General features: G+C 48.3%; 1 protein-coding gene across 1 annotated transcript in view; it reads right to left on the reverse strand.

Annotated features, from left to right (window-relative positions):
- SMYD5 (SMYD family member 5) overlaps nt 1-18155 on the reverse strand; it is a 42430-nt gene extending 24275 nt beyond the window's left edge. The window contains exons 1-5 of the mRNA XM_040336007.1: nt 17991-18155; nt 10561-10669; nt 9135-9274; nt 4198-4319; nt 1848-1917 (exon numbers count right to left, since the gene is read on the reverse strand). Of these exons, the coding sequence (XP_040191941.1) occupies nt 1848-1917; nt 4198-4319; nt 9135-9274; nt 10561-10669; nt 17991-18083 (534 nt within the window). The 5' untranslated portion in view covers nt 18084-18155. The remainder of the gene's footprint in view (nt 1-1847; nt 1918-4197; nt 4320-9134; nt 9275-10560; nt 10670-17990) is intronic.
- Nucleotides 18156-18794: the final 639 nt, after the last annotated feature.

An 18794-nucleotide genomic window follows, 5' to 3' on the forward strand; every position in this document is an offset into this window, starting at 1 on the left:
TGTAAACACGGCTTCCCCGTGCTTCACTGTGGCGGCTGCATCGATCGTGTGATCCCTTTTATAGGGAGACTCGATCGATGACGTCATTCCTACAGCCACACCCCCCTACAGTTGTAAACACACACTAGGTGAACACTAACTCCTACAGCGCCCCCTGTGGTTAACTCCCAAACTGCAACTGTCATTTTCACAATAAAGAATGCAATTTAAATGCATTTTTTGCTGTGAAAATGACAATGGTCCCAAAAATGTGTCAAAATTGTCCGAAGAGTCCGCCGTAATGTCGCAGTCACGAAAAAAAAAAAAAATCGCTGATCGCCGACAATAGTAGTAAAAAAAAAAAAAATTAATAAAAATGCAATAAAACTATCCCCTATTAAGTAAACGCTATAAATTTTGCGCAAACCAATCGATAAACACTTATTGCATTTTTTTTTACCAAAAATAGGTAGAAGAATACGTATCGCCCTAAACTGAGGAAAAAAACATTTTTTATATATCTTTTTTGGGGATATTTATTACAGCAAAAAGTAAAAAATATTGATTTTTTTTTCAAAATTGTCGCTCTATTTTTGTTTATAGCGCAAAAAATAAAAACCGCAGAGGTGATCAAATACCACCAAAAGAAAGCTCTATTTGTGGGGAAAAAAAGGACGCCAATTTTGTTTGGGAGCCACGTCGCACGACCGCGCAATTGTCTGTTAAAGCGACGCAGTGCCGAATCGCAAAACCTGGCCTGGGCATTTAGCAACAAAATGGTCCGGGGCTTAACCGGTTAAGCGTATTCTGGAAACCAGATACGCTTAAATTAGGCTAACATACGAGCAGCGCAAGTCTCCTACGCCGTCGTATCTTAGGGTGCGATATTTACGCTGGCTGCTAGGTGGCGCTTCCGTTTAGTTCGGCGTAGAATATGCAAATGAGCTAGATCCGTCGATTCAGAAACGTACGTGCGCCCGGCGCATTTTTTTTACGTCGTTTACATATGTTTTTTTCCAGAGTAAAGTTAGTCGAACAAATAGCTGGCCTAGTCAATGTCAAGTATGGCCGTCGTTCCCACGTCGAAAATTTTAAATTTTTACGTCGTTTGCGTAAGTCGTCCGTGAATGGGGCTGGACCTAATTTACGTTCACATCGAAACCAATACGTCCTTGCGGCATACTTTGGAGCAATGCACACTGGGATATGTACACGGACGGCGCATGCGCCGTTCGTAAAAAACGACAATCATGACGGGTCACCAGCATTTACATAAAACACGCCCCCCTCATACTCATTTGAATTAGGCGCGCTTACGCCAGCCCCATTTACGCTACGCCGCCGTAACTTAGGAGGCAAGTGCTTTGTGAATACAGCACTTGCCTCTCTGATTTACGGCGGCGTAGTGCAAATACGATACGCCGCACAAATGCGCCGCCCTACCTGAATCTAGCTATAAGAGTCATTAAAGTTCATGTGCATGTAAAGACAGGTGTCCCAATACTTTTGGTAATACAGCGTAGGTCCCCATATATGCATTAAAGCTCATGCAAGCCCCCCCCCCCAGACGCATCATTTACACTAGTGGTTGAAGGACTGGCATTAAGCCACGGTTTTACCACCCTGTAACTGCTCTTAGAAGTAAAAGCATGTGGACCCAGAAGAACCCCCGCCACCTAGTGGTGGGAGGTCAAACAGCTGCACCTCAATGAACACAGCTGCTGCTGCCGTCCTCCTCACTGAAAACCAAACATTCCACAATGAAGACTCCATCATCATATATAGGAGGAGTTTCATGTCGGGAAAGATCTGTAGTACGTTGGAGTTCCCACCAATCATACGTCTGTATTCCCCACAGCTGGACATACCTGTTTAACAGTGGCCACCATCCTGGCCATTAGCATGATGCTGGCGGTCTCCGGAGGGTAATGCATGTTCCTGGGGGGTGGAACAAAACACCACGTGAGAAGACAGTACAACGAATCGACCATTCAGAGAAGAAATACAACACGGAGGAGACCGCCCCCGAGCAGCTGTCACTGACCCCCTATACTCAGCCTTGTGGACCAAGTCTAAATGTCCTAGGGGCCCTGAATTTGTACTTGATGACATCAGAGGACATTGTGGCCCTTGGGATGTAATGCAGAAGAGGCTGCATCTGCTGGTCTTACAGCTGGTAAGAAGCATGGAGGAGCAGAGATCAGGGAAGACCCCCCCTCCCCCATACCCTAGACCAGCCTTCACTACATGGACTGTGGCCCAGATCTAGACCACCCGAAGTCATTGGTTGCTAGGACCACTGGAGTCACAGCAAACAATCATGTCATGCATGTGCCCAATACGTTAGGGGACGACCAACATATTGGGCCCACTCTGATGGGGGACACCCAATGTACGGGGGCTAGTCTGATGAGGGGACGCCCAGTGTACAGGGGCTAGTCTGATTGGGGGACGCCCAGTGTACAGGGGCCAGTCTGATGAGGGGACGCCCAGTGTACAGGGGCTAGTCTGATGAGGGGCCGCCCAGTGTACAGGGGCCAGTCTGATGGGGGCCGCCCAGTGTACAGGGGCCAGTCTGATGGGGGCCGCCCAGTGTACAGGGGCCAGTCTGATGGGGGCCGCCCAGTGTACAGGGGCCAGTCTGATGGGGGGGCCGCCCAGTGTACAGGGGCCAGTCTGATGGGGGGGCAGCCCAGTGTACAGGGGCCAGTCTGATGGGGGGGCCGCCCAGTGTACAAGGGCTAGTCTGATGGGGGGGCCGCCCAGTGTACAAGGGCTAGTCTGATGGGGGGGCAGCCCAGTGTACAAGGGCTAGTCTGATGGGGGCCGCCCAGTGTACAGGGGCCAGTCTGATGGGGGCCGCCCAGTGTACAGGGGCCAGTCTGATGGGGGACGCCCAACGTACAGGGGCCAGTCTGATGGGGGACGCCCAGTGTACAGGGGCCAGTCTGATGGGGGACGCCCAGTGTACAGGGGCCAGTCTGATGGGGGCCGCCCAGTGTACAGGGGCCAGTCTGATGGGGGCCGCCCAGTGTACAGGGGCCAGTCTGATGGGGGCCGCCCAGTGTACAGGGGCCAGTCTGATGGGGGCCGCCCAGTGTACAGGGGCCAGTCTGATGGGGGCCGCCCAGTGTACAGGGGCCAGTCTGATGGGGGCCGCCCAGTGTACAGGGGCCAGTCTGATGGGGGCCGCCCAGTGTACAGGGGCCAGTCTGATGGGGGCCGCCCAGTGTACAGGGGCCAGTCTGATGGGGGCCGCCCAGTGTACAGGGGCCAGTCTGATGGGGGCCGCCCAGTGTACAGGGGCCAGTCTGATGGGGGCCGCCCAGTGTACAGGGGCCAGTCTGATGGGGGCCGCCCAGTGTACAGGGGCCAGTCTGATGGGGGCCGCCCAGTGTACAGGGGCCAGTCTGATGGGGGCCGCCCAGTGTACAGGGGCCAGTCTGATGGGGGACACCCAGTGTACAGGGGCCAGTCTGATGGGGGCCGCCCAGTGTACAGGGGCCAGTCTGATGGGGGCCGCCCAGTGTACAAGGGCTAGTCTGATGGGGGGGCCGCCCAGTGTACAGGGGCCAGTCTGATGGGGGACACCCAACGTATGGGGGCCACTCAAGTGAAATGTGGATGCGATTGACCTACTTTATGTTTTATTAAAGAGAGCTTCAGGTGTCGGCTGGAAGAAAGTTTTAGCAAACTCCTTAAAATGTGTATTCAGTACCCCGGCCCTAGACATAAACAAGCATTTAAGGGAGTCCCATGGTAAGGGATAGAAAAACACAACCACAGAGGACGCATAGGCCTAGCACTTTATCCCCAATACATGTTTTATTTATAAAAAATGGAGGTGAATATACTAACAATGTATTTTTTTTCTAATATAAGGAGTGTTTGTTAAAATTGGCAACATGGGCCCCGAATTGTACTGGAAAACAGAGGACATTGTGGCCCTTGGAATGTAATGGAGAAGAGGCTGCATCTGCTGGTCTTACAGCTGGAAAGAAGCCTGCAGGAGCAGAGATCAGGGAGCCCCCCAATACCCTAGAGCAGCCTTCCTACATAATGGACCGTGATCCAGACCAGACGACAGTCCCGTGCAGACCGCCATTCTGCTGCGCTGGATTCTCGCCAAGCTGAAGCCATTGGTTGAACGTCCCTTTTATCTGCTGAGGGGACAGGTCCCAGCGCAGGCGGCCAGTTCTCCGTCTTCTAATCACTTACCTCCAGGCTTCCTCCAGCTTGTTGAGTGGGTGAGCCGGGTTGTCCCTGGCGGATCCCAGACACAGGACCTGGTGGTACTGGTCTCTGGCGGCCTTCAGACATTCCGCACTGCAGTATGAAACCTGATCAACAACACAAACAGGATTATTCCAATCACTCCCTGTCCTTCCACGGCAACCAAACACAAGGCAGAGCTCCGCTGGGCTCCCCTACCTGAAAAAGAACCAGGTTACTCCTCCCTACCAAAACTAAAGCCACACTAAGCTAGAAAAAAAAAAAGTATACAAAGAGAGCTCAGCCCAAGTATCCAGAAAATTAAAAAATGTTAGAGGTTAACTTCTTCAGACTTTGTGACATATCCATACGTCGCCAGGTTGCGGTGGTTAGACTGGCATGATGCCTGTAGTTACCCGGTATCATCCTGGTGTCTTTTTGCGGGCTGGCAATTCGCTCTCATGTAAAAGCGATCCTAGCGGCTACCAAGCCACTGGATCGCTTTTACAGGTGGCGGAAAAGCCCATCCCACCAGGGAACCCAGCACCACAGAGATGATAGAGGACCAGAATGTCCCCAATCATCTCTATGGTGTAAAGCCTCGTACACACGATTGGACTTCCACCGGACAAATCCGTGGATTTTTGTGCAAAGGGTGTTGACCGTGAACTTGTTCTGCATACAGACGGCAGAACTTTTTCAGCCAACATTCACAAAACCACATGGTTTTTCTGCCCTTTTAGCATCACACTTTGGGCAACTTCTGCTAATGTTGTCTTATGGTTAGCATTGGTTCAGAGCATGCGTGTTTGAGAAAGAAAGAAAAGGGAGGAGAAAGAACGAAAAGGGAGGAGAAAGAACGAAAAGGGAGGAGAAAGAACGAAAAGGGAGGAGAAAGAACGAAAAGGGAGGGGAAAGAACGAAAAGGGAGGAGAAAGAACGAAAAGGGAGGGGAAAGAACGAAAAGGGAGGGGAAAGAACGAAAAGGGAGGGGAAAGAACGAAAAGGGAGGGGAAAGAACGAAAAGGGAGGGGAAAGAACGAAAAGGGAGGAGAAAGAACGAAAAGGGAGGGGAAAGAACGAAAAGGGAGGAGAAAGAACGAAAAGGGAGGGGAAAGAACGAAAAGGGAGGGGAAAGAACGAAAAGGGAGGGGAAAGAACGAAAAGGGAGGAGAAAGAACGAAAAGGGAGGAGAAAGAACGAAAAGGGAGGGGAAAGAACGAAAAGGGAGGGGAAAGAACGAAAAGGGAGGGGAAAGAACGAAAAGGGAGGGGAAAGAACGAAAAGGGAGGGGAAAGAACGAAAAGGGAGGGGAAAGAACGAAAAGGGAGGGGAAAGAACGAAAAGGGAGGGGAAAGAACGAAAAGGGAGGGGAAAGAACGAAAAGGGAGGAGAGGAGAAAAGAACGAAAAGGGAGGAGAGGAGAAAAGAAAGAAAAAAGGAGGAGAAAGAGGAGAACGAAAGAAAAGGAGGAAAAAAAGGAGAAAGAAAGAAAGAAAAAAGGAGAAAGAAAGAAAGAAAAAAGAGGAGAAAGGGAGAAAGAAAGAAAAAAGAGGAGAAAGGGAGAAAGAAAGAAAAAAGAGGAGAAAGGGAGAAAGAAAGAAAAAAAGAGGAGAAAGGAAGAAAAAAGAGGAGAACGGAAGAAAAAAAACAGAAAGAAAGAAAGGGAGGAGAAAGAAAGAGAGGAGAAAGAAAGAGAGGAAGGAGAAAGAAAGAGAGGAAGGAGAAAGAAAGGGAGGAGAAAGAAAGGGAGGAGAAAGAAAGGGAGGAGAAAGAAAGAAAAGAAAAGAAAAAAAAAGAAAGAAAGAAAGAAAGAAAAAAAGAAAAGAAGAGAAAGAAAGAAAGGGAGGGAGGAGAAAGTAAGAAAGAAAGAAAGAAAGAAAGAAAGAAAGAAAGAAAGAAAGAAAGAAAAGAAAGAAAGAAAGAAAAGAAAGAAAGAAAGAAAGATACAGAAAGAAAGAAAGAAAGAGAAAGAAAGAAAGACAGAGAAAGAAAGAAAGAAAGAAAGAAAGAAAGAAAAGAAAGAAAGAAAGAAAGAAAGAAAAGAAAAGAAAGAAAGAAAGAAAGAAAGAAAGAAAAGGAAAAGAAAAGGAAAAGAAAGAAAAGGGAGGAGAAAGAAACAAAGAAAGAAAGGGGGGGAGAAAGAGGAGAAAGAAAGGTTGGAAAGGTTATTTAGCTCGATGCATGGAATGTATAAATAAAATAAAAATAAAGAAAAGAAAACCCTTCAGCCTTCACAAGCGTTTGAAGACAGAGTAGAGAAGCAGAGACTATACACGGTGCAGACCTTGGATTTATTGTACACAATTAGGATTTTATAGGACTTTTATGTTCTGACATTTTATGAATCAAAAGTAAATAATTAGCAGGCGCTGTTGTAACCACACCCACATGACATATATAAAGAACAGTGCAAAGTGACATTTATAATAATAGGATTAGCTAAACAAATGAAAGAAGAGTTATTGGCGTTCCATACATTATCATCAAAAGGAATACAAAAAACTCATTAAAAGTAGAAGAAAAGCCGAAGTCTTGAATGTCTTAAAGCGGAGTTCCACCCAAAAGTGGAAACCCCCGCTTAATTGACTCCTCCCCCCCCCCCCCCCCCCCCCCCACCCCTCCGATGCAACATTGGCCACCTTTCTGATACCTGTCCCCACTTCCAGGAGACGGCGCCGTCCCTCAGAAGTGCCTCCGCCGCTAGGCCAGTTAGTAAGCGCAGCACATGCGCAGTAGGGAACCAGTGTTCTATCAAAAAGTGCCCTCCGTCAAATGGTGCCCGCGAATGCGCAGGACGGAGCCGCGCTCCAGCTGTTTTGGCGATCAGCTGGAGCGACGCGACCAGGGCGCATGCGCACATCACTGGAGGCATTTTTTTTTTCGATAGGAGAGAAAATATCACGGACACTATTACAAACTATTCACAGAGCGGAGGGACACTGTAGTTCTCATATTGTGCCTCGCTGTCGCAGGACGGGGTTTTCGGTCTGCTCAAGGTCGCCTTTTGTCAGTGTTACACGGCGGCTTTAGTCTCTTGATCAGCGCCTGTGTCTAAGGGCGGGGTGCAACACAGACAAAACCCGCCCTGCAACAGCGAGGCATAAAGTAACAACTACGGTGTCCTTCCGCTCTGTGAATAGCTTTTAATAAGCGATATTCTCTCTCTCCCATCGAAAACTGCCTCCTGTGATGTGCGCGTGCGCCATGGTCACGACTCTGCAAGCTGATCAGGAAATCAGCTGAAGTGCGGCTCCCTCCTGCGGATGCACGGGCACTATTCGACAGAGGGCACATATCGACAGAACACCAGCTGTGAAGCCGAAAAGCTACACTTCCGGGTTCCCTTAACAGGAATGCCGGCAGCAACCGACAGCCGATGCAAAAATTAGCCGGGGTGCTGACATAGTGGGAACACTGGACAGGTAAGTGTCCTATTAGTATTTGTAGACCTCCTCTTTAAAAATGTCCCCTCCCCCCTCTTCCTACCTAACCCATGTAGAAGAGGACATCTTTATACTTACCGATTTTTAACCCCCTCCAGTCCAGTCATGTGATGCCGCAGCTCTGGTGTCGGTGAGTGGCTGCTGCACAGGAGGGAGCGCAGATAATGGCCGGGCTATGGGAGTGTATGGGTGATGTCACAGTTACCAGAATTCTCAGCCACTGTTGACCACTCCCTCCTCGCCAGAGCTGCCAGATCACATGACCTGAGCCAATACAAAATAGGCAAGTACGCACTTTTTTTCTTTGTTATTTTTTCAAGTACCGTATATACTCGAGTATAAGCCAAGCTTTTCAGCACATTTTTTTGGTGCTGAAAATGCCCCCCCCTCGGCTTATACTCGAGTCACCTTTTTGCGCGTTATCTCCCAGACATTGGGGACCCGGTACTGGCCGGTCGTAGGTCCCCTGGCACACATGTAGCCCCACTCTTCCTCTACAAGTGCGCAAAGGTTTATTGTCCGGGAAACCTACGGCCAGGAAGCACTGATTTTTCAAACCAGGGCACCCCTTCCATAGGCTCCCATGTTAAACGGTCATTTCTCCGGTAATTTTGGGGACCTGGTACCGGCCGTTCATAGGTCCCCTGGACCCGGATCTTGGCACACATGTAGCCCCATTTCTCCTCTACAAGTGTGCAAGGTTTGTTGTCTGGGGGACCTACAGCCGGGGAGCACCGATTTTTCAAACCTGGGCACCCTTTCCATAGGCTTCCATGTTAAACTGTAATTTCTCTGGTGATTTTGGGGACCCGGTACCGGCCGATCGTGGGTCCCCTGGACCTGGATCTTGGCATACATGTAGCCCCATTTCTCCTCTACAAGTGTGCAAAGTTTGTTGTCCGGGAAACCTACGGCCAGGGAGCACAGATTTTTCAAACCCGGGCACCCCTTCCATAGGCTCCCATGTTAAACGGTCATTTGTCCAGTGATTTTGGGGACCCGGTACCAGCCGGTTGTAGGTTCCCTGGACCCGGATCTTGGCACACATATAGCCCCATTTCTCCTCTACAAGTATGCAAGGTTTGTTGTCTGGGGGACCTACGGCTGGGGAGCACCGATTTTTCATACCTGGGCACCCCTTTCATAGACTCCCATGTTAAACGTCAGTCTAGTCATGGGCACAGTGAGGCATGGGCACAGTGAGGCATGGACACAGTGAGGCATGCACATGGACACCCTAGGCTTATACTCGAGGCAATACGTTTTCCCATTTTTTTGTGGTAAAATTAGGGGTGCCTCGGCTTATATTACCTTTGCGGTAATATTGTGTAACATAGAAAATTGAAACTACCACCGTTTAATTCTCTGGGGTATAAGCGTCAAACTGGCAGCCCTCCAGCTGTTGTGGATCATTGCAAAATAAAAAACGATCCCTCTTTTGCCCGATTTGCAGGGGAGAAGAAACACAAAGATCGCACCCTCTGTACTAGTTCTCACCTGGCAATCCGGACACTGCTGGTGGAGGCCGTTCTGAATGGTACAGAGCTCGGGGTGCGGAAGGTTGACGTGTGCATTTCCAGACAGTCTCTTGGCGTTTTCCACAGCCGTCTCCAAGGATCGCAGGCAATGGTCGCAGGCTGCAAAACCACCAAAAGTTAAGCTGTGAAATTACTGGGGGTTCAGGTTCCAAATAAAATAAATATTTTCATGAACAGCAAGTAGTAGAATCCGTGAGAAAGTGGGATAGTGGAGACCTACTGTATGCGATTTGCGACCCATCTTAACTTTTATGGCCCACCTCCGGGCACCGCCCATAAACGCTTCTGATGTAAACACATCCAAACTAATGTGTTTTTTGGTTTTGTTTTTATATACCGTGTTCCCTGAAAATAAGACCTACCCTGAAAATAAGACCTATCGCCATTTTCCAGGAGGTCTACAATATAAGCCCTACCCCGAAAATAAAAAGTTGACCAACATTAGGAAAGGGACTGCAAGAATATGGAGCCCATTTCCAGTACTGCACAAGGGTGCATTGAAGTGGCGCCTATTGAGACTCAAGAACTGTCAGAAGACTAAATTGCATGATAGTATGTAATTCCAGACCCTCGTTGAGGCCATTAGGGCACAAAGATCTGAATCTGAAGATCCAAAAAGTCTCCATCCTGCCAAAGAGGGAGATAGCCAGATTCAGAGAGAGTTACGCCGGCGTATCAGTAGATACGCCGTCATAACTCTGAATCTGCGCCGTCCTATATTTAAGTGTATTCTCAAATTGAGATACACTTAAATGTAGCTAAGATACGATCGCCTGCGCCGTCGTATCTTAGCTGTCTATTTCCGCCGGCCGCTAGGGGCGTGAACACTGATTTACGCCTAGATTGCGTAAATCAGCGAGATACGCCTATTCACGAACGTACGCTTGCCCGTCGCAGTAAAGCTACGCCGTTTTCTTAAGGCGTTTTCAAGCCTAAAGTTATTCCACCAAAAAGAATAAGGAGATAACCAGACAGTTTTGGGGTAGGTAGTTCCAGAGGATGGGAGAGACTCTGGGGAAGTCCTGTAGGTAAGCATGGGGGAGGTGATGAGGGCGCTAGAGGGCAGGTGGTCTTGGAAGGAGCGAGGGGGGATAATTGAAGACACGGTTTTGATTACATTGTTGGAGACAACACTTCAGAGTGAACAGGACAGCGCTGACTTTCTGGCAGGACCAGCCGGTATTTGTGAACAAAACACTTTCAAATAGAACAAAGGGAGCCAAAAGGAGGTTCACAGTGCGGACGGACACACACACTTTAATTGCTTCCTATGAGCAACACCAAAAAATTACATTTTATAGATTAACCTCAACATCCACTCCCATCGGCAGTACAAGATTACATCGTTGACTTGCCATACCGATGGTCCTGCAGGTCAGTCTCACCTCTGTAGCGGTACAAGGCGTTCCACTGGAACTGGGAAGACACCAGAGGCCTCTCCTGGAAGATGGTCTCTCCTTTCCGGATAGTGCGAGTGGCAAACAGCCCCTTCCCCTGTGTGGAGAAAAAGGTCAAAATGTTGGTGCAATCTCAAATTCCATCTAAGGACTCGTTTACATGAAGCTTATACATAAATCGGGATCCCCATTACCGGTAAATCAAGCTCACGATCTTTTAACTAGGGTTGTCCCGATACTAGTATCGGTATCGATACCAAGCATTTGCCCGAGTACTTGTACTCGGGCAAATGCTCCCGATGCTTCACCCGATAGTTGTACTGTCGGCGGTGATCAGTGTGTGGGGAAGTTACAAGCAACGATCACCGCTGTATAGATTTTAAAGTAATTTCTCCGCTTCTCTCTACACCCCCCCCCCCCCGTGCTGCTTTAAAATCAGCTGTGATCGGTGCTTGTAACTCTCCCACACACGATCACCGCTGGACTGTCCCGTGTCCTCCTCCAGCCCCCCTCCGTTTTGCTGCAGTCTCTCTCCCTCCCTCCATGTCCCGCGCCGTGTTTCTCTCTCTCTCCGTGTCCCCCGTGTTTCTCTCTCCCTCCGTGTATCCCTCCGTGTATCTCTCCGTGTATCTCTCTCCCTCCCTCCCTCCATGTCCCGCGCCGCGTTTCTCTCTCTCTCTCCGTGTCCCCCGTGTTTTTCTCTCCCTCCGTGTATCCCTCCGTGTATCTCTCCGTGCATCCCTCCGTGCATCCCTCCGTGTTTCTCTCTCCCTCCGTGTATCCCGCCGTGTATCCCTCCGTGTTTCTCTCCCCTTCGGTGCTCCTCCTCCACCCCCTGGAACTGTCAGGATGGAGAGCGGGGTAGGAGCCAGTAAATACGGCTCCTTACTGCTCCGAATGGACAGAGTCAAAAATCACGGACTCTGTCCATTCACATAACTGAAACATCGTAACCTGTGTTTACAATGTTTCAGTTTATGAATGAAGAGAAGACGCTGTCTTCTCTCCTTACATTTTCAGCGCAGCTGAGGCTGCTGAGAAAGGGACTGGGGAACATGTGTCCCTAGTCCCTTTCCCTGTCTTAAAGGGGAGATGTCAGAGGTCTGTTAAGACCCCTGATATTTCACCAAAGCCCCCCAACAGGGCTAAAATAAAAAAATAAAAATAAATACAAAAAAAAAAAAGAATAAAAAAACAAAAGAATAAAAAAAAAAAAAAAAGAGAAGATTGTAGAAAATAAAAAAATAAAATAAAAAACACACTGACACGGTCCACCCCCCCCCCCTTAAAAAAATTAAAGCATTATAAATAAAAAATAATGTAAAAAAAAATTAAAAACAAATTGTTAAAGATAAAAAAAAAAAAAAAAATACTGACACATGTGCTGCTGTCACATGAGATTAAAAAAAAGTATCGGTATTCGGTATCGGCGAGTACCGTATTTATTCGAGTATAACGCGCACACGTGTATAACGCGCACCCCTAATTTTCGATTAAAAAAAATCGGTATAAAATCATTGTAATTGCCAAAAATCATTTATTGACAATGTATTGACCCCTGTATATCCAGCCATGTCCCCTGTATGTCCAGCCATGTCCCCCGTATATCCAGCCATGTCCCCCGTATGTCCAGCCATGTCCCCCGTATGTCCAGCCATGTCCCCCGTATGTCCAGCCATGTCCCCCGTATGTCCAGCCATGTCCCCCGTATGTCCAGCCATGTCCCCCGTATGTCCAGCCATGTCCCCCGTATGTCCCGCCATGTCCCCCGTCTGTCCAGCCATGTCCCCCGTATGTCCAGCCATGTCCCCCGTATGTCCAGCCATGTCCCCCGTATGTCCAGCCATGTCCCCCGTATGTCCAGCCATGTCCCCCGTATGTCCAGCCATGTCCCCTGTATGTCCAGCCATGTCCCCTGTATGTCCAGCCATGTCCCCGTATGTCCAGCCATGTCCCCGTATGTCCAGCCATGTCCCCGTATGTCCAGCCATGTCCCCTGTATATGCAGCCACCTACTGTTAATCACCGCGGCGCGGGAACATTACAGACAGCGTTCGTTTGAACAGCTGTTTTCCCTGCCACGCATAGACACTCCCCCTTGCTCGCGATTGGACAGATCCATCCAAGGGGGATTGTCTACGCGCGGCGGGGAAAAAGCTATTCAAACGAAAGCTGTCTGTAATGTTCCCCGCGCCGCGGTGATTAACGTTGTAGCGGCGTTGGTGGCTTCGGGGGGGGGGGGGGGCAAGGTGATACAAAAGGCTAGGTTTAAAGTGGAACGCCACTGCCACCCCAGTCCTCATGTATAACGCGCACCCAAACTTTGCTTTTTTTTGGGGGTATAAAATTAAATTTTGCGCGTTTTACTCGAATAAATACGGTACTTGGAAAAAAGTATCGGTACTTGTACTCGGTCTTAAAAAAGTGGTATCGGGACAACCCTACTTTTAAACGGATTAATCGTACAGCGCTAGTCGGTGTCATCAACAAGGACCTTACTCCTGTCAGCCAACAGATGGTGACGAAACTAGATGACTTTGGCTGCTGTACACACAAGGTGGAGGAAGCCCATTGGATGGGAGCCACCAGAATTCAAGGAACACAAAGCCAGACAATCATCTGAAGAGTCCATACTTCTGGTACCGGAATCTCCACTACAAATAAAGTGAGAGAGACAATCCTTCAGAAAGTTCTATATGGATTGTGAACGTTTGAGATGATCCTATGGCTTTCTATATTCTTTTATTTTACACTTACAGTGGAACCTTGGATGACGAGCATGATCCGTTCCAGGAGAATGCTCGTAATCCAAAGTGCTCGCCTATCAAAGCGAGTTTCCCCATAGAAGTCAACGGAAAAAAAAAAAAAATCTGCATTGCCTATAATTGCATGCAATCCCGCATGTGGCCAGGGGTGGGGAGGGTGCCGAAAAAGCCTCAGAAAACACCCAGAAAGGCCCGAGGACAGCTCGGCTAAACTCGGAAAACCTTGGGAACTGAGTATTTCCAAGCATTTCTGAACGGCTCGGCTCGGGTGCCCCCCCCCCCCCCACCTCAGGCCAAACGCAGTACTGCACATCGCTTTGGCTTGAATCCTGCTCGTTTTGCGAGACAACACTCGCAAACCGAGTCTGGATTTTTACAAATACTGTGCTCATATTAGCAGGGCTGTGGAGTCGGTAGATAAATGTTCCGACTCCGACTCCTCAGTTTTATGTACTTCCGACTCCGACTCCTCTGTATTAATATGCGAATGTATTTTATACATTCCTTGAGGGAAAGAAACGCAACCTACCACAGGACTACTGGCTGGGAAGCCAACAGTCTACTGTATTGCACAGTTTAAGCAAAAGACAAACACAATGAAAACAATCAAGTGGCTGGATAGTAGCAGCAGGCATAAACATCAGGAACAGGATCTTTACCAGTTCAAAAATACAAACCACATTATTTGGTTGTTTTACAACAAAAACAAAGCTTATCTATAATGAACCAAAAACAAAATGTGTAAAACCTAGAAATGGTTTATATTAATCTTGAAATGTAGTTATAGGCTTAGCAAATGCAAATCAATTCAATGTAGAGTTCTAAGGAAGAGAATTGCCTCTGCCAGATCCTCTTTCATAGAGGCTCTTAAGTCAGACTTTATTATTTTTAGGGCTGAAAATAATCTTTCGACACTGACTTGGGTGGGTGGCATTGCAGTAACTATTCTGGCCACATCACTAACGATCTCTGGATAAACAAGGATGGCTTCTTCAACAGTAAGTTTTGATGAGCGATCATACTTTTCAACTTCTTTTAGTGCTTTATAAAACTCCTGTTGGAATTTTTTTATTTGGACACTTACTGGTTCTCTAACATGCGTTCCCTGTAAAAGCAGAACACAACACTATGGAAAGTATAAGTATTGCAGCTCCTAATTGTGCGTTGCGTGCCATATAGTGAAGCACATGAAAAGCGCGCTTCTTCACGGTCACTTAACGTGTTCGTTTTGCGGTTACGTGAGGCACTGCATGCATTGGTCTTTATTCTTACAGTAGAGAAGTCATTAATTATAACTTTTTGTGAATTGGGACATTTAAACTTGCTTTTTTTTTTTTTATTCCAATCTAAATTTTAGGAGTCGGAGTCGGTGCATTGTTTGCCGACTCCAGGTACCCAAAATTTCCCCCGACTCCGACTCCTCGACTCCGACTCCACAGCCCTGCATATTAGACTAGAGCTATGACTAGTGAATGGGAAAGCCAAGGGGTCTTTGGATGGTGTGGTTCTGAGGAAGCATTTACGGCGGACAGACTCATCTTGAGTACAGGGTCCGTCCGTCACGGGGATGATCTTGAGTTTGTTTGGAATTGGGTTAGATTCTGGAACCATGCACTGGGGGGGGGGGGGGGGGGGTCTGATTTCCTGCCTCACAGCTCACATAAGAAAGGGGCGGGGATGCTCCTGAAATCAATGACCGAATATGGCCAAAGTGGGTCAATGCTGAGGTCACAGTGAATCAACATTACTGATCTGAATCTTACGGCTGTCAATCAAAAGATGGTAGTGAAATCCATAGGACTTGGGCTGCTAGAGCGCACAACGTTTTATCCTCAGAGTAGGGAGCCACCTGAACTGAGAGGTCCAATCAAAGAATTGAGCGCCATAAAAATCCTCTCAAAAGTCCATATTCCCGGAAACTGGAATCTCGATCACCAGGAAAGTCAGACAGATCACCCCCTTTAGGAGGTCCATTTAACCACTTAAGCCCCCGGACCTTTAGGCAGCCAAATGCCCAGGCCAGGTTTTGCGATTCGGGACTGCGTCGCTTTAACAGACAATTGCGCGGTCGTGCGATGTGGCTCCCAAACAAAATTTGCGTCCTTTTTTTCCCACAAATAGAGCTTTCTTTTGGTGGTATTTGATCACCTCTGTGGTTTTTATTTTTTGCGCCAGGGTTGACAAATTTGCTTGGAATCTAGGAGCCAGCTAAAAAAGTTAGGAGCCAGAAAACGCGCCCCGTCCCGACGAGCTTGCGCGCAGAAGCGAACACATACGTGAGCAGCGACCGCATATGTAAACGGTGTTCAAACCACACATGTGAGGTATCGCCGCGATTGGTAGAGCGAGAGCAATAATTCTAGCCCTAGTCCTTCTCTGTAACTCAAAACATGCAACCTGTAGATTTTTTTAAAACGTCGCCTATGGAGATTTTAAAGGGTAAAAGTTTGTCGGCATTCCACGAGCGGACGCAATTTTGAAGCGTGACATGTTGGGTATCAATTTACTCGGCGTAACATTATCTTTCATAATATTAAAAAAAAATGGGGATAACTTTACTGTTGTCTTATTTTTTAATTTAAAAAAGTGTAATTTTTTCACCAAAAAAGTGCGCTTGCAAGACTGCTGCGCAAATACGGCGTGACAGAAAGTATTGCAACGGTCGCCATTTTATTCTCTAGGGTGTTAGGATAAAAAATATATATAATGTTTGGGGGTTCTACTTAGAGGGAAGAAGATGGCAGTGAAAAATTACATTAGAATTGCTGTTTAACTTTTTTTTTTTTTGCCCCCCTTCCAAGCCAAGTCGCCAGGACCCTATTTCTAGTCGCCATGGCGACCTGGCTCCCGGGATTTGTCGAGCCCTGTTTTGCGCTATAAACAAAAATAGAGCGACAGTTTTGAAAAAAAAATGCAATATTTTTTACTTTTTTCTATAATAAATATCCCCCAAAAATATATAAAAAAAAAAAAAAATTTCCTCAGTTTAGGCCGATACGTATTCTTCTACCTATTTTTGGTAAAAAAATAAAATAAAAATAAAAATCGCAATAGGCGTTTATCGGTTGGTTTGCGCAAAATTTATAGCGTTTACAAAATAGGGGATAGTTTTATTGCATTTTTATTATTTTTTTTTTTTACTACTAATGGCGGCGATCAGCGATTTTTTTCGTGACTGCGACATTATGGCGGACACTTCGGACAATTTTGACACATTTTTGGGACCATTGTCATTTTCACAGCAAAAAATGCATTTAAATTGCATTGTTTATTGTGAAAATGACAGTTGCAGTTTGGGAGTTAACCACAGGGGGCGCTGATGGGGTTATGTTTCACCTAGTGTGTGTTTACAACTGTAGGGGGGTGTGGCTGTAGGTGTGATGTCATCGATCGAGTCTCCCTATAAAAGGGATCACTCGATCGATGCGCCGCCACAGTGAAGAACGGGGAAGCCGTGTTTACATACATCTCTCCCCGTTCTTCAGCTCCGGGGGGCGATCGCGATAACCTCACTTGTGTGGTTTGAACACCGTTTACATATGCGGGCGCTGCTCACGTATGTGTTCGCTTCTGCGCGCGAGCTCGTCGGGACGGGGCGCATTTTCTGGCTCCTAACTTTTTTAGCTGGCTCCTAGATTCCAAGCAAATTTGTCAACCCCTGATTTACGAACACCTAATAAGAACCCCAAGCCCTGATAAGGGGGGATCCATGGGACCCGAAACACGTTGGCTGCCATTGCTCTTCCTGTTGTCACGTTACTTGATAAAGGGGGATTCATGGGACATGAAACACGTTGGCTGCCATTGTTCTTCCTGTTACGTTACCTGATGAAGGGGGATTTATTGGACACGAAACATGTTGGCTGCCATTGTTCTTCCTGTTGTAACACTACTTGATAAAGGGGATCCATGGGACCCGAAACACGGCTGCCATTGTTCTTCCTGTTGTCACATTACTTGATGAAGGGGGATCTATTGGACACGAAACACGTTGGCTGCCATTGTTCTTCCTGTTACGTTACCTGATGAAGGGGATCCATGGGACCCGAAACGCGTTCTTTCCTTTCTTTGGAATTGGTATTTGGGCCGGAACCTGGAAGTCCAGGTAATTCCTGGACCAATCAGCTGCAACTAGGAGATTAAAAAGTGGGCGGGGGGACGGCTTTGTGACATCATCGGCCCGATATGGTCATCAGGCGCAGTGTGTTGGACCACGGATCTCACCTCGCCATTGCGCCGGGCCTTCATTTAGCGGCGTGGTGGGCGGGGGCACTCACCCCCAATCACACGCGGTTTGGCGCACACCGCCACGTATACAATTCCTTGTGCATTGAGCAGCCAATTAAAATTGCCAAAACCTTCCATCCCAACGATCATTGCTGAGCGCGCGTCCAATTCTGGGGGCGGTGGGCCGGACGGCGCGATTGGGCGCGGAATCCGCCCCAGGACACGAGGGAGCCAATCAGGGCGAGCCGCCTCCGGGTTTTCTGAATGCAGGAGCCACACTATGACGAAAATTAACCCTTACACCTCCCCAAACCCAGCACCCTGATTGGTCAGAGGGACAGACAGGGATCCCCTCCTATATAATATATCATTGGGGCTCATACCGCCGCCCCGGAGACAGAGGACTACCATCCCCCCCTTCTTTACCTTCCCGCTGCCGATATGCCGGACCTCCACCGATCGCTGGGCAGCCTTCGGTACCGCACACCGCCAGAACATGTCAGCCATGGAGGCCGCCATGATGGGAAGGGAGGAGCCTGAGCCTTCAGAGACCGCAACGCGTCACCAAGCGCCTCCCCGCTAACTGCTTCGATCACGCTGCTAGCCACGCCCCCCTCTCCGCTTTCAAGTCCGCTGCTCGCCACGCCCATGCCGTGTTTTACCGCCCACTGTTCGGGCGGTGAAGTACTAGCCACGCCTCCAGCCGTTGTCTTACTGCTTATTCCCCCGCCCAAAGTCCGCCCTACTCCTTCTTGGCCACTCCCCCCCACAGTGTTCTAGCGCCCGCTCTACGCCCACCAGACAGCGGCAGGCCACGCCCTCTATGTGCTTTCTTTTGCGCATATCAGGTATTCCGTCAGATTAGGCGACCCGACGAATGTTGTAACGGAAGTGACGCTAATTCTCACAGGTTTGCGAACCTGACAGAAGTTCGCTGCTTTTAAAATTCAACTGTAAACAGCCCGACGGAGTTCTAAGCGCTGTATTCAAGCACTAAGCAACTCCGGTGGGTGTAACAAGATGTCTGCTTGGCGACTTCAGACTGTGGGGTGTACCAAGATGGCCGCAACAGAACGTCACTTCCGTTACAACATTTGATGGGTCGCCTAGTCTGACGGAACAACTGTTTTGCATCCAGTTAGTTTCTAGCCACGCCCCTCCTATAGCTCCTAACTGTCCCGGATTTCGAGGGGACTGTCCCTGATTTGGAGCAATGTCCCTCTGTCCCTC

Source organism: Rana temporaria, chromosome 1, assembly GCF_905171775.1.
Source record: "Rana temporaria chromosome 1, aRanTem1.1, whole genome shotgun sequence".
NCBI lineage: Eukaryota > Metazoa > Chordata > Amphibia > Anura > Ranidae > Rana > Rana temporaria.